Source organism: Pezoporus flaviventris, unplaced genomic scaffold, assembly GCF_033815535.1.
Source record: "Pezoporus flaviventris isolate CSIRO_AGI_PZ_B2104156 unplaced genomic scaffold, CSIRO_AGI_Pfla_v1 ptg000013l, whole genome shotgun sequence".
Classification (NCBI taxonomy): Eukaryota; Metazoa; Chordata; class Aves; order Psittaciformes; family Psittacidae; genus Pezoporus; species Pezoporus flaviventris.
Window position 1 is genome coordinate 31,634,657 of NW_026892561.1, and position 16,364 is coordinate 31,651,020.

The following is a 16,364-nucleotide window of genomic DNA, read 5'->3' on the forward strand; positions in this document are numbered from 1 at the left end:
AAATAATCACAAGCAGAATGGTGTTAAGAAACTAATGAAGGTTACTGAAGAAGAATAACTCTCTTACAAAATAATGTTTTCTAATAGTTATATATTATTAATGTTTTGTCAGAACCAATATGCTCTTAATATTTTTATTTATATCCTTGAACTTCATATGGAACATTGTATTTTGCACATCATATTACCTTTAAGTTAATGTTATATACTTAATGCACAGACATATAGCAAGACTTGAGGGAGTCTACTGTACTTTACCGCTAAGCCACCTGTTCTGACAACTTTGTTTTTCAAGCAGTTGGCACTGTGATGAATTACCTGATATTCACCACTTATGGCATCTTCCTGAAAAATTTGCACAGATGTTTATAATGAGATTTTCATGATTACACAACAGTTACACATGCAGAGAACGAAGGGGCCAGGGAGTTTGCTTCTCTGATGGGACTACAACAGTACTCAGCAGTGTCTGAGCTTTATGAGCAGAATGATCTCTGGGCATGACCCTATGGCAGAGATCAGTTGTGCCACTGTGGTAACAAAATAAGCACAACCTCTTCCATGGTTGTCTGTTTTTCCCAAAGTTATATTTCTTTCATGAAACACATAGGTGAAGAGATCAAACCAGCTGAGAATTATAGAAAATAAAGGAAAAAGAGCTCTGGAATATTTTTAGTTTTGCCCTTATGCAGGTGTAGAGAGGAAAAATAAAACAACATCCTGTGACCTGATGTTGACCAACATCTACTCTTCTTTCCTCCTACTTAAAGCCACTGAAAAGGTGCAGCCCAGCTGCTTTCATTGCATGTGGGCTGCAGTAACCTCTGAAACTTCCTCTCTCACAGGCTTCAGACCCACATAGAGCAACAACAGGGCACAAGTGGATCTCAAGTTTTAACTCCTAACAAACACCTATTATTTTCACTAAAATCCATAGTTGCATCATATTCAGGTGCTGTAACCCATTTATTGGAGATGAGACTGGGGCACTTCTTTCCTCTCTAACTTGTTTCCTCTGTAACTTCCCACCTGCAGATCCCAGCAGGTCCTGATGCAAGGCTCAATTCTTTCATTCCTATTTTCAACATGCCGGATGAAATTGAAATCTGAAAACTGCAGTGGCTTAAGATAAACCTTTGAACATATCTATGGCATTTTTCATTAGAGATGTGTATCCCTCCTGTGGATGCAGAAACTGAAAGATGGAGGATCATGTTAGTGATAAGGCCTAAAGTAAAGAGTGAGAATTGAGAGAATTGTGAATCAGGAAGAGTTCCCACCTTCCAGATACAAATTCTACTTAACAAATTCAAATGAGCTCATCAAACTCCTTAGTTATTCACAGAGTTTCGGTATGAGAGGACATGTTATCCTTGTGAACATCACACTGTTGTCAGTAGGTGATTACCAGTAACCCAGCTTGGTTATTCAGATGTCTTTAGATAATTTAAAGCAGTTAGACTTTACTATCAGTAGGAAAGAAAAAGGAAACAAAAATAAAAACCAGTTATATTGTAAATTAATTAATCTTCTGCAGAAATCTGTGAAACCCAACATAATTTAATTAGCTTTATCATGCTCACACAAGATTTCAGCTCTTTGCTGACACTCCAATTTTGCCTGTTACAAGCAAAAGAGCAGGCTAAAATAACATCATGCAAGATATATTGTATATACATTCATTATTTTTTTTACTTTATTAAATCTGATCCCTATATGAGACAAAATACTGAGTTATGTAAAAGTATCATAAAGAATTAAGAGTAAGTGAACATTCAAAAGAAATAATAGCAACAATAATACCTTTATCTTTTAACTGGCTGTATTTTCTCATTGGCTGTGATTTCTCCAAGAATTTTATAAAGGTACAGACCATAATTGTGCTAATAAAGAGGAAATTATACCTATAATTAGAGTAATAAGGAAAAAGGTACAGCGGATCATAATTGAACCAATAAGAGGAAAATATAATCATGTTTAATGTCTTATATGACTGTTAGTGTCTTCTGTATAGTTAATAAATTGGTATCCATTTTCACGGTATGTATCTAAGACAATTTTCCTAATATGATCAAAGTACTCTTCAGGTCTGTGGCTGGGAACTTCTGCTACTCCTGGAAGCTCCTCTGGAGTGAGGTTTCTTTGAATAACCAGAATAACAACAGAATTTCAAACAGGTCTGACAACCAAACACAATCACCTGTAGCAACGTTTAAGCTCTCTCCAGATTTATTTAGGGTGACCCTGGTTTACGTTCAGGGGTATTCAAAGGTGTTTGGTACAGCACCAAGTATGAGATTTGCAAAAGAAAGACAGAAGGAGGAGGAAGGTGTAACCTTTCTGGGTCATTATATTTGGGCATGGAAAGATGCTCTGCAAGTAAGTGAAAGTATTTATTTCCTAATATGCATGGTAGAATAACATGAAAGCAAGCTCCAAAGCCAAACATCAGTAGTTCCTTGCTGCTGCTGAACTCCTTTCTTTTGTGCTTTTTACATGAAGATTCCACAGCCTGCAGCTTTTCTGGTTTTCCTTCTGAGTCCTTGGACTGCTGTCTCCATCTTGGCAATCATAACTGTGGCAATTTTACCTTTCCTATCTTGTACAGCTTGAGTTTGCTTGTTTTCCTCACAGCTTTTTCTCACAACGTAGTGGTTTTCTCAAAGATTTGAACCAAGGTCACACAGATGTTCAGTGTAAAAACTCAGCCAGGGATGAGAGACAGCCAAGCCTCCGCTCAAGATCTTACCAGGGCTGGATTTTTTAAAAACCTCCCTGCATTTTCATACCAATGATATTTCATATATTTTAGCTATAATTTGCCTTTTGATTTTCCCCTCAGCAACTAAAATATGCTTCATCCCTGGCAGTGTTCAAGGCCATGGCAACATGGTTTAGGATGAGGTGACCCTGCCCATGGAAGAGAGCTTGGAACTAGATGACCTTAAGATCCTTTCCAAACCAAACCATTCTATGATTCTATGATTTTACATGCTAATAGCATGTAAATATTTCCTCACACATGCACACACTTCATATGAGATTTCCTTTACTGTTTTGCAAAGCGTTTCAGATCAGTTATATTTACAGGAGCCCAGATGCTCTTTGTGAGGCTGTAGTTTGCTTGGAAGGCCAGGATCAAAGCTGATGAATGGGACTCTCCACATCCAAGTAGAACTTGAAAGCTCAGAATCTCTCATAAATTTCCCAGCTCTATTAGGTAAATCCTGAAGATAACCCAGAATGTGCATAATTTAGGATATTAATAAGTGTATATATGATTAGGAAATATCCCAAAGGGCAGTTTAATAATGAATTAAATTATAACAAAAATGTTGATAATTCTATAGTATGTCTTTTTTAAAATTCTCTCTACTTCTTAGCCTACTAAATAACATTCTTTCCTAGAGCTGGTCTTTGCTTTCATTTCTTAAGAGACTTGGACACCTCCCATATAAAACTCATACACCAGTGTGACATCAGTTTCATATGTATGTGTACACATTCTATAATGAAAAGACACCACTGTCTTTGGTGGTGATATTCAAGAACCTTGCCTTCAATGAAAATTTACGTAACCCTCTGGAACCCCCATAGGTAGATAGATGGATCTATCTAAAAGTACTAGTATATGTACATATATGTATATATGTATATATGTATATATGTATATATTTATAACAGCATTTATATATGTATATACACACACACATGTATATGTATGGTGTTCTACCTGCTAGTTTGTACCTCGTTTCCTTTCAAACTCCCAAAGGAAAACTGAGAAAATGACCAGTCTACACCGAATTACTAAAGGCTTTAAATGTATTTAATCTCTAATTTTCAAGCAGGTATTTTTAGTAAGTGTCCAGGGTTTAGCAGTAGCAGTCATTTTTCTCCTTCTTGGTAGCTGGTGCAGTGCAGTGTTTTGACTTTCAGCTCAGGAACAGAGCTAATAACAATGATGTTTTGGTTTGACCAAGGACTCTGTGAGCCTCATGCTCTGCCAGGGAGGAGGGGAAGCCGGGAGGAAGCAGAGACAGGACACCTGACCCAAGCTAGTCAAAGAGGTATTCCATACCACAGCACGTCATGCCCAGGATGTAACTGGGAGTTAGCCGGAAGGGCTGGGAGACTGTGGGGTTGGAGGAGGTATCGGTCAGAGCTTGGTCGGGCTGGGGGGGGGGGGGGGGCGAGTTATCGGTCAGCTGGTCAGATCTGTCATTATCTCAACCCTTCGTGGCCCACGTTGGGCACGAAAAAGAACTGTCGTGGTTTAAAACCAGGCAGAGGGCTCGATCACTCACTCCCCCCTCTTCTTGCTCTCCCCCTACTCCCGGAAGGATGGAGAGGAGAATCGAAACGAATGCAACTCCCACGTGTGGAGACAGTGTTCTCACAGGAGAACGCATAATTGGTACATAAACTCTGAATAATCCTGAAAGATACAGCAAGGCCATGAGAGGCCCGAAGGAGCTTAAGCAAGCAAGATAAGAAGAAGCTGGAATTCACTGAGTTAATGAGAATGGTGGACTGTTGGCAAGCTTTTGAGGTCAAGTTCTCACACCTGTGCTTAATCACTAAGGGTCTTCAAGACATGTATCCAATCATAATATGCCAAATCACTGTAAGTGCTGTAAGAAACAGTATATAAGGAGTTAAGGCTTTGTAATAAATTTGGCAATCGCTTGATCACATTGATCATCTCTGCATTGTCCGTGACTCCCGTGTCAACACCCACGGGCTGAGATAAGAACAGTTTAGTAACTAAGGTATAACACAAATCACTACTGCTACTACCAATAATAACAATGATAAAGGAAATAACAAGGGAAGAGAATACAACACCTCACCACCAGCCAACCGATAACTCACCCCCAAGCCCAACCAAGCTCTGACCGATGCCTTCTCCAACCCCTTCTGGGTAACTCTCAGTTACATCCTGGGCATGATGTGCTGTGGTATGGAATACCTCTTTGGCTAGCTTGGGTCAGGTGTCCTGTCTCTGCTTCCTCCTGGCTTTCCCTCCTCCCTAGCAGAGCATGAGGCTCACAAAGTCCTTGGCCAAACCAAAACATTATTGTTATCAGCTCTGTTCCTGAGCCGAAAGTCAAAACACTGCACTGCACCAGCTACCAAGAAGGAGAAAAATGACTGCTATTGCTGAACCCAGGACAGTAAGCTAAGTAATAACTAAAATATAAGTGTTGTCTTTCACAGCACACAGTTGTAAAACTTTAATTTATATGTTAATTTTTTAATTAAAGGAAAGAATTATAGAAAAGGGCTTGGTTTTCTTTAAAAGGACAGCAAAATAGTTTAATATTAGACTAATGTATAATAGCCGAGAAAAGCAACAGTCTAAACAGTCTGTCCTAATGACCCCCTTCCCTGAAGACATCCAGTTAAACCCAAGGCTGAACTCAGTATTTTCTACCACCTAAGAAACAGCCTGAAACAGTTGATTCACCTTGTCAGAGTCCATAGAAATGCTCCACATTTTGTATTTGGTAACTGTGTTTGGCTCAGAGCAGCAATCTGTTCCAGGTTCCCTTGGCACTGTACTGGGAAGAAGAGTTGGGTGAGGAGAGGGAAAGGGAGCAGCAGTGACAGCTGATGCAGGACAATACAGACGATGCTGGAAAACAGATGAAACCTGAAACAACATTTTTAGTGTTTGAGTATCTTACTGTTTCTCTACAGCTCAAGGCAGCAATGAGGGTTGAGAATACAATGGTTTGCCATAAGCATCAGAAGTGCTTTATTTAATAGAGGCTTCTAACATGATTTTGAGCTTATGATTCATTCCCCTAATGTCATGGAAATGAAGCAAATGTATGTCACCTGGCCACATTTCCAAATGAGTTCAAGAGGCATTAGACGAAGCCAGTGAATGTGCATGTCAGAGAACATTGAATACTGCCTTTATTTAAAGATCACAACTTAGCTTTTCCTGCAGGAAACTGCATTTGAAAAGTTGTGATCTGCAAGAATTGTCACTATTGATGATTCCAAATCAATCTTATTTTGTTATTAAATATTTCTATTTATATTACTGAGATAACAATCTTGGCTAAGGATTCTGAATTCCCAACTAGCAATTATATTTGATACTTCCATACTGAAATCTTAAGGTTTTATAACCTGCTTTAATCTTCCACAGGGACATATTATCTCCAATGGACATGTCCCTGCAATATACCTATTGAATGTTCTTATCCTAAAAGTAAACAGTAAAATTAGTGGGAGAAACTGAATGAGCATGCTTTCTTAAGATTTTCTCTATGAAAACATTCTTTCATATGGTAGCTTTTAAAAATAATTTGTAGTCTCCATAGTAAGGTCTATAAACTTCACACTTAACTTTTTATTTCTGCTTTATTCCTGTTCAATGCATTGCCAAATATTGCTTTTGTGTAATTGAAACAGAACTGTAGTTTGATTATTAAACAGAGAGACTGTAGTTGTCTTCAGCTCTAATGGGGTAAGCAAAAGCTCTCAGTAGAAGTAAACCTGAAACAGTGAAAAAGTTTCTTTTTTTCCAGAGCAGAACCAGAGATACAATGCTAGGGGGCCAGCAGCCTCACCACCAAGGGGTGGTCTTCTGGTTTCAAGTTGTGGCTTGGGGATGTGGGTTTGACATGACATTTTGCAAGTGGTTGTATGCAGTCTATTTATTTTCTCCACCCTTCTTCTCTATTCTGCCTTCATTTGTACCTCAAAATATTTGCAATTTAAATATTCCCCCGGCATTACAGGACATGTCTGTAGCTGCAACCCTGACAGCTCTGACCTGCAGTTTAGACTGGGTTTGCTTCTGAAGTGCTGAATTGTGGTGGGAAAAATGCTTAAAAGGTTCAGGCAAAAGGAGGGTATCAGGTGTACTAAGCAGCATGGGTGATTTTGTGTTTGAAGCCTAAGAGCAGGGAGAAAAAGGGTGTGACACTATATGAGTACCATTTTTAACCCTAACATCAAATGAGGACAATGAAGCTTTCTGCCGTATCCTGCAGATGGCCATGAGTCAAGTAATGCAACTGATGCTTGCCAGTTGTTGACATGTCTGTGTAGAGGACACTCCTTTTTTATCTGCCACAGTTGCTTAAACCCAAAAATAACTCCTTATCTTACAGTGAAAAGTTTGAGGTACTTTAAAATGGCGCTAACCTTGAGCTGTACAACAACAAAACGAGTACAGGTAAGATTGGTGCTCTAAGCAAGATGAAGGAAAGAGAGGCAGGATTTTATTATGTTTATAATTCTGTTTATCTTTCTAGATTTAAAAGTTTTGCTCCATGCTAAGAACAAATCTCTGTTCCCTTTCCTGTAGAAGCTCATTCCTTACTTGCTCCAAAATGAGTTTATCTCTGTAGCATTTGTACAACTATACGAATAGCCTTTGAGCGGATGTCAGACTAAGGAATGGCTGCCTGCAGATCAAGTTGCTGCTGCCAGCTCTCGCGAGCTTTGTGTCAGAAACAGTTGATCATAATGACAGTACTGTCCAATTTACGGGCTGAAGCAGCAGCTGCATCTGCGTTTTCCCTGAAGTATTCAAAGATCCTGACTCTCAAAAACTTTGTAGTTCTTGTAATAGAAGCAGGGTAAGTGATTCTCTATTTACACATCTCTGTCTGCCAGATTAATTTACAGTTCAGCTTGATTTGCAAGGGGATTGGGAACTTTTAAAAGCTCTGCTCATTTGTTGCTCTCTTGGGAAAACTGCTATGCAAACAGAACGAGTAAGCAGGCATGTGTATCAGACCTTGGCATTATCCAAGGGATCCTGGGCTAAGTAAATTAAGCTAAGCTAGAAATCACTTATTAATTCAACCATCTTTTCTATTTAAATAGTGATTATATAGTCTTATGTATAGATTTCTTGCCTGGGTGAAGATTTGCAAGAAGAAATAGTCGTTGAAGTAAATTGTGTTCCCTTGCTGAATAAGAATAGAAAAGTGTAGCCTGTTTAACTTTTGCTGGAGGAAAGTACTACAGCAGCAGCTTTTTAAAGTATGCAAATACATTATGTGATATGTCTCTGTTCGGTTAATGCTGATGAGCTAAAGCAATCTTCTGACCCTTTTATTCGCACAGTAATAATCCAGTAATGTTTGTTTTGCTCAGTGTACTTTATGTTGTTGAATTTGTTTTAATGCAACATTAAAACCTTATTAAATGTAATATTTGCCATACATTCAAGGTGCAATAATAATCCCCTTTCTCTTTCTATTTTCGTTAATATTAGCAGAGTACCTTGAGACAAGTGCTGTCATTCAGCAACACAAAACTTCTGCATTTTTCAGTGATCTATTTAAAACTTTTTGTTTAAAATGCCACCTGTTCTTTTAAAGAGCTCATTAAAATTATTTTTTTCTCATTTTTTTCTTATCTAAAACTTCTTAGGTTGAAAATTTATGCCTCTCTGTCTTGCAATGCTACAGTGTTTTCCTCCCATCCTTTTCCTTTTTAATTACCAGGAAAGTAAAGAGGGGAGTTAATTTAATTACTACTTAGATATTGAAAGCTTTAGGAGCTTCAACATCTCTTGCTTTTCTTAGGGTCATTTTCTCTTCTTCATAATGATGAAGTTTGAAATTTTATTATTTCCAGCTTGGTTTTGTGGTTTGATCCTGGGTGGTATTTTAGAAGTGAATATGTGAAGAAAGTCAGTGTCAGCGAAACCACAGACTTGCAGAAATTACTTCTCCTATCTCACAGTGCTGTGCATTGGATGCTCAAGTACCAGATCCCTGCCACTTACATTTCTCACAGCCACCCCAGTTGCCTCGGTTGACTGTGAGATAGGGTGAAAGAGTTTAGCCCTAAACTAATCCTTACGTAACATTCCTCACCCAGCCTTTTAAAGATTTTATTACAGGAATGAACAGAACAGAAATGACTGACACATAGAGATAGGAGCTAAATACCGCTAAATTATATGAGACTCCTGTGAGGCTACCGCATGCTGACAGAGCAAGCCTCTGCTTACCCAAACTTATTGGGAGCTGCTGGACCACATGAATCATCCAGATTGACTACTCACGTCTCTAAAGTTTAGCGTATATGGGGGCATTTGATTCTAAAAGTCAAGCTGAAGGCTATGTGGAGTGTTAGACCAGCTCTGAAGTCTATTGCCCCCATTTACCACCTTATCTTTTTCTTTCTTTAATAAAAAGACAAAAGCACAAATGCTTACGTTTTCTAAAATTTATTTTCTACCGGTTGGATGATAAAATATTTTCTCTAGGGATCCTTCCTTCTCCTTTGATGCTATCTCAAAGTTAGGAACTTCTTTGCGCACAATCTTTCCCCTTCCTCTTCCCCTTCCCCCCCCCCCCCCCCCCGCCCCCACCATTTTCTTAGTTCATTTACAAGAGTACGCAAACAAGCAGGAGGAGCTCAGATTAAGCCACAGCTGTACTTTCCACAAAAATTAGAGTAGTTCCTTTTAAGGAAACAAGTGCTTCTCATTAACAAAGAATAGCCTGTTTAAAGCGGCAGGACAGAGTACACTATGTATGACAGGGCAACAAGCAAAAATTAGGAACTTTGTTGAATGTTTTCAAATATGTAAACCATAGAAATGGGTTTTCGCAAATAGTCTTTTCCTGAGTTTTCACTTTCGAGGGGAAGATACTGGGGGTTTTATAGTATTTGAAAATGTTGGCTTAAATAGGACTATTAGCATGCTTAAATGGGGTACATAATAAACATCTATACCCTTAGCTTTAAGATAATATTAATTATCATTGGAAGTTTTCAGGAAGCAAACGCCAGGCTATAGTTAAATTATTGTGCACCACCTACATATATTAAAGAAAACCTTGGCTTTTTAGGATTTTAATGTTTATTCTAAGTAGTAGAAGTGTGACTACTTCTCATTACTATGATGGTTATAAACTTGGTTAAGTTTCTTTAGAGAAAAAGATCTCAAAAGAAATATTTTATTTAGGTCTTGGTGAACCTCTGTACACCAACTGACATTCAGTTCAGAAGTCCTTCATGTACTTCACTTGTTCAAGCACTTTCACATCTTGCAGCATAGGAGTAGGACAGTGAAATCACCCAGTGCTTTGAGTTTATAGCAATGTCATCTTAATGGCATCTACTGTGAGACCAGCATACAGTTCAAAACTTATGTGGACCTGGAAATTCTTGGATTAAAACTAGGCTTCAAGCTCCTTTTAAGTGTTCATGGGATGTGTGTTTGTATCGGAAAAGTCTGTGCCTAATGATGTTTATTATCACATTATTGATTTGAGAATACAAATGCTAGAATAACCTCTAACAGAATAATGGCTAGTCTGGCATGGCATTTTCTGTCACAGATCATAAAATGTCCTGTTTGTCATGCCAGTGGAAATGCAAGTGGTTAAGTCATCTGCTAACTGAAGTAGTCAGAAATGGGTTTATACGACTTTACCTTCCCTGGTCCGTCTTCTTCAGTTCTATGGATTTTTTTGGCAACTGAGTTTATCTGAAGTACTGTAACAAATCCTAAACACCAAATGCAGTCTTCACAACACAACTAACAAGCATTTATGATAAAATAGTTCTGAGCTTTTTGCAGCAGTACCACCTTATTTTCAATGCCCTCGGGATGATCTACACCCTTTTTGACTAAACTGTTTTGGCTCTGGTACTAATACATTACAATACTAATTCTAGATTTCTTTTTTCCTGTTTCAGGTATCATGGTTTGGACAAATGGCACAAGTCTCTATGCCAGATTTCTTATGTGGTTTCTTCTGTATATGTTTGCCAGGAAGGTAATGCCTGAAGACAACATCATTACAACCAAAAAAGGCAGAGTCAGAGGGATGAGCCTGCAGGTACTGGGGGGAACTGTGACAGCTTTTCTTGGAATACCTTATGGACAGCCACCCATTGGTAAACTGAGATTTCAAAAACCAGAGCCTTGTGAGAAGTGGTCAGAAGTATGGGATGCCACAAAACATGCAAACTCTTGTTACCAGCTTATAGATACAACTTATCCAGGATTTCCTGGATCAGAGATGTGGAATCCAAAAACTAACCTAAGTGAAGACTGCTTATACCTTAATGTATGGGTCCCTTCTCCCAAACCCAAGAATGCAACTGTCATGGTGTGGATATATGGTGGTGGCTTTGAGACTGGGTCAAGTTCCCTACCAGTCTATGATGGCAGGTTTCTGGCCAGAGTAGAAAGAGTCATTGTAGTTTCCATGAACTACAGGACTGGTGCATTAGGATTTTTGGCTTTGCCAGGAAACAAGGAAGCTCCTGGAAATGCAGGTTTATTCGATCAAAGATTAGCACTTCAGTGGGTCCAAGAGAACATAGCAGCATTTGGAGGCAATCCAAAAAGTGTGACTATATTTGGAGAGAGCGCTGGCTCAGCTTCTGTCAGCTACCATATCCTTTCTCCTAAAAGCCATCCTTTATTCACAAGAGCCATCATGCAAAGTGGATCTGCAAATGCCCCTTGGGCTGCAGTAACAGCATCTGAAGCCAGAAACAGAACAGTAGCTTTAGCTAAACAACTCCAGTGTCCCACCAGCAATGAGAAAGAGTTAATTCTCTGCCTCAAAGACAAGGACCCACAGGATATAGTGGAGAATGAAATTTTTGTTGTAACATATCACACTCTTTTGCAAATCTTTTTTTGTCCAACTGTGGATGGTGATTTTCTCTCTGACATGCCAGAAACGTTGATTGAGAACGGCCATTTCAAACAAACACAGATCTTAGTTGGTGTTAATAAAGATGAAGGATCAGCATTTCTAGTATATGGAGTCCCTGGCTTCAGCAAGGATAGTGATGGCTTGATCAATAAAACAGAATTTGAAACAGCTTTAACTGTGTCCTTTCCAGAAGCAAGCCAACTTGCAATAGAATCAATCATTTTTCAGTACACAGATTGGGAAAATGAGCAAAAGCCAGAACAGTACCGTGATGCCATGGATGATGTTATTGGTGACTACAACATAATATGTCCTGCAATACAATTCACAAAAAAATTTGCACACCTAGGAAACAATGCATTCTTTTATTTCTTTGAACATCGATCCTCAAAGCTCCCTTGGCCAGAGTGGATGGGAGTAATGCACGGTTATGAGATTGAGTTTGTGTTCGGATTACCCCTAGAAAGAAGAGTGAATTACACCAAAGCTGAAGAAATCTTAAGTCGGTCCATGCTGAGATACTGGGCAACTTTTGCAAAAACTGGGTAAGTTTACTATGGAAGTTGTTTGATTGGTCAGATGCTTGTTGTTTCACAGGCAGAAAAAGCTTAACTGTTTTGGTGGTAATTTTGAGCCTTGTGAGAACGATGAGGAAGCCAGAATTCCAATTTTAGTTCTGATAAAAACACTGTCTTAGTAAAACAAACTGTTGATGTATAGCTTACTGTATTGGATGAGCTTAAGAAAATAGTGTGTATCCACACATAAAAGCAAATGCCAATTTTTTAATTTTTTTTTATTTTTTTTCATGGCAGCAGTTGCACAAAGGAAGCTGATGGCTTAAAGTTTTAGAAACAGAATAATTCAAATTCTGGTAGTGACTTCCAACAGTAGAAGTAAAAGTAAAAAGCTCGATTTTCTTTAAGATGTAATTGGTCAGAACATGCATGTGTATAATATGGAGGTATATCATGTTCACATGAAGTGATTGGGATTACAGGATGTTCTTTTCAGAAAGCCTATCTTTCCATCTGTACTGTAAGTATAAGTCTGGTTTTCACTGAAGCAGATGAAAAATCACTTGTTATTTTAATTAAACTAATCTTTAAGTGAAATATATGCCAGCTTGTATAAAAAGCAAATAGCCATATTTCATTTGGATGTTTGAAATGATTCAAATACAGCTCCTCATTAGGTCTATTTAGCTGGCATCCCAGAGAAGTAAAACAGCCCTCATTCTGCTTGGCAGGGTTGTGGGTCTCTCAACACAGTATTCATTCTGAAACGAAAACATTTCTGTGTGGTAAGAAAAACAGCCACTACTACAGTCATGTAGTCTCAAGGCTGAAAGCCTGATGGGTTGGGAAGGTAGCTTGTCTTCTCAGAAGTTTAGTTTGTGCTCTCTCCTGAGAAAAAATATATATAAAAATCTGTACATGACAGAACATGAAATTACAATCTTAATTCACACTTTAAATTGTTTCATTAACTCAAATCCTGCATCAATTTTATTTCCTTGGTGCACTTTTCTTTTGCTTTGTGAAGGATACATAGATTTGTAAAGGCTGAAATCAACTTTGGAACAAAGTCCCAAGGTGAACTAACAGCTTATTTTTATGTGTTTGTTTTGTTGTTTTTTTTTAAACAGATTTGCTTTTCAACAGGTGTGATTGTTTGCCTTGATATGTAGGAATACTAATTACAATTAACAACTTTATTCCCTTTATTTGTTGAAGCTTGTAATACAATTTTTGCTCAGTGGTGAGCATATTAAAACTCAGAAAATTACTATATAGATAGTTATATTCATCAATGCATAATGTTTTGATACAGGTTTTATTGTAAAATTCAATCTAAAATTTAATCTATGAGCTCTTTTCACTTCCCTCTTTACTTGGAGACTGATGACACCACTTCATATGAATTTGGTATGAAAGACTATAGCACAGAGAAAAAGATTCAGCAGGGGTGTACATTCTGGAATTGAGCTGTGTGGTTGATTTATCTATGCCAAAAATGCATCGGATAGATTCCCAAGATGAAGACTGCAGAATGAGGTCAGGTAAAGCTTGGTAACAATTCCTGCATCACAAAGACATGCTATGACAACACTGCATTGAAGCTGGTGTCATTAGGTCCTTAGTGGAGAGTAAACTGAGTGAAGATTCCTAACTGCAGCTTTACAACCTGTCCTGCAGGAGTCTACAATGAAGATCTTACAGCAGAGATAACAAATCTTTCCATTAAACAGAACTCTTTCTTAGTAGGAAAACAAAAATTCAAGTCTATACTAGATTTTGCAGAACAATATTTGTATTTTTGTGAAGTATTGTTTTCCAGTGGATTATATAGATATATTTAACTTTTAAGTATATAATTTTTATGCATACATATATACATATTAAAATTTCAATAACCTGCTATGCAAAGTAGAGTACACTGTCTCTGTCACTGTAGTTAGCTAAAATTAAACAACGTAAGGTACATTCAGGTTTAAGCTTATATAAGTCAGTCCCATCATCTAGTCTATCATTTGCATAATAGATTAACCTGCAGGTTGAATTTCAAGTGGTTTCCACAGCAAACAGCAAATAATCCCTTCCTCTGTCTCCACCTTAAGTACCAAAACCATCTGGATTAAGGTGAACAATATAATCATGCAATTTATGTAACAGTAAAGGATCAGATCAGTAGTAACTCACTGTGTGACACTTTCCTCATCATTCAGAACACAGATCCCTGAGGTTCTGTAACACTTTACTCATAGTGCATAACAAGTTGGGAAATAATAAAAATTCTTAATAATTCCAAAAGTAATATAATAGGTGATCCTTGTTTTCCTGACACATTTGACCATGCAGTAAACATTTACAAAGAAATGGGGAAGCCCCATTTGACATAATTGACATTATTGTGAATTCTGGCATGAGCAAAAGGCAAGCATCTGAGGGGAAAATTACTTTATCATTGATGTATCCAGTAGATGAGGAGAAAGTCAAGCAAAAAAATGAAAATCAGAAATATTTAACAACATAATTTTTAGTGAGGGTGTTTGACCGATATTCTAATGTGCAGAAGTACAAAAATACAAGCAAGAGAAGAGCAGGAAAGAAGATACAAAGGAGTCAAGAAAAACTGAAAGAGAGAGATTGGTTTTCTTCTGGTACTTTCTGGTTGGGGGAGACCGAGAGACAGCTCAGCTCACCACATGCATGTCTTCAAGCCCATACTTTGACCCTAATGACCTCTGTTTTTCATTCTAACATAAGCACTAGGAATAAAAATGGTGATGTGAAAAGTCAAAGGAATTCCCTGTAGGAGCATTTTCTGTTTCTGTCATGGTTTAACCCCAGCCAGCAGCTAAGCACAACCCAGCCAGTTGCTCATCCTCCCACAGTGGGACGGGGGAAGAGAATTGGAAGAGTAAAAGTGAGAAAACTCATGAGAAATACATAATGACATGTAAGAACAAAAGAAAAGATGTTAGGGAGAAAAAGAGAACTGACTCCTTCGAAGGATCCCAAGGGTGTATGTGAAATTCTTGATTTCAACATCTCAGTAAACAAAAGAAGACTTGTCAGCCAGTCCAAGAGTTTCCCCCTCAACCACCACACCCATCAATAACTGATGCCATTTTCCAAGTCTCTAGGCTCTACTTATTTCACATCCTTGCTAAAAATAAATATTAGTGATAACAGCCTCTTTTTGCTGGAAAAATAAAAGGGATAAATATTTTCTTTTTTGAACATGAATGGGTAATATAGATGATTCATCAGGTCATGTGAAAGACATTTTACTGTGATGCTTGAAGTTAGATGCTGACTTCATACACGGATATCTCTCTTCAGTACCCGTGGGAACAGTGTCATTTTTTAGGAATCTGAAATACATTTATGAGGTCTGTAACATTAATGAAGACCTTCCCGAAACATTCTTCTTTGGCAATAAGCTTTTCACTCAGGCAGATTCCTTGCAGATTCATTATCCAGAATAGGATTCAGGAGTTTAGGAACCTCTTGGAACTATGGATACAGTATCTACCTCTGTTACTGCACACAGGGATAGGCTGCTAATCACTGTCTGCAGTATTTGCCCATGTAAATAATGTTATTTTGTATTGCATAGTCTGAGAAGAATCAAAAAAATAAAAATAAAATAAAACAAATTACTTCAACTGCTGTTCAAGCAGTTAACACAAAGTAGCTTGAAGAAAGTATAGATCAGTAGTGATGTTTAGGATCAACCCTTTGGATTATTTCTATCTAATAATGCTCGAAGATAGACTACAGGTCAGAGGTAAGCACCTACCATGGAGATGTGGCTAAGCACACTGGCAGTGTGGATAACTTACACTCAGTTACACACTCCCCAGTTGATCCTCATATTTAAGAACACTGGCAATTGAAGATCAATTGTTAGTTTTAAAATGATTTGATAACATTCCAGATGTCATTAAAATTAGACCGGCAAAGAGGTGTGGTCAAATGGTATTCCGGCTCAGTAAGATTATGTTTGTGTGTAAGTAAAGTTCACTTTAACAATAGTATGTCAGTTTGCAGTGGCCTTCTGAATGCTCTCTGTCACACTTTAAGTGACGTGATTGTGAATTTAAATTTCTCTTTTTAAACACTTTTAAAATTAATTGCTGCATTTTTGTTATTCTTCAGAAAGCTTTTGAAAGTAAGTGGCACTAACAGGTAC

General features: G+C 37.9%; 1 protein-coding gene and 1 long non-coding RNA gene across 4 annotated transcripts in view; one reads left to right on the forward strand and one right to left on the reverse strand.

The window, feature by feature from the left end:
* Positions 1 to 16,364, forward strand: part of BCHE (butyrylcholinesterase) — a 407,570-nt gene that overhangs the window by 372,136 nt on the left and 19,070 nt on the right. For 2 of the 3 annotated variants that reach the window (XM_061452611.1, XM_061452610.1), the window contains exon 2: positions 10,690 to 12,208. In XM_061452611.1, coding sequence (XP_061308595.1) covers positions 10,695 to 12,208 — 1,514 coding nt within the window. In that variant the 5' untranslated portion in view covers positions 10,690 to 10,694. Of the gene's footprint in view, positions 1 to 7,451; positions 7,602 to 10,689; positions 12,209 to 16,364 lie in introns of those variants that run through there. The other variant, XM_061452609.1, reaches the window with a different exon arrangement.
* The window catches only part of LOC133268853 (uncharacterized), a 302,382-nt gene that overhangs the window by 39,876 nt on the left and 246,142 nt on the right, over positions 1 to 16,364 (reverse strand). The gene's annotated exons all lie outside the window — the stretch shown is intronic.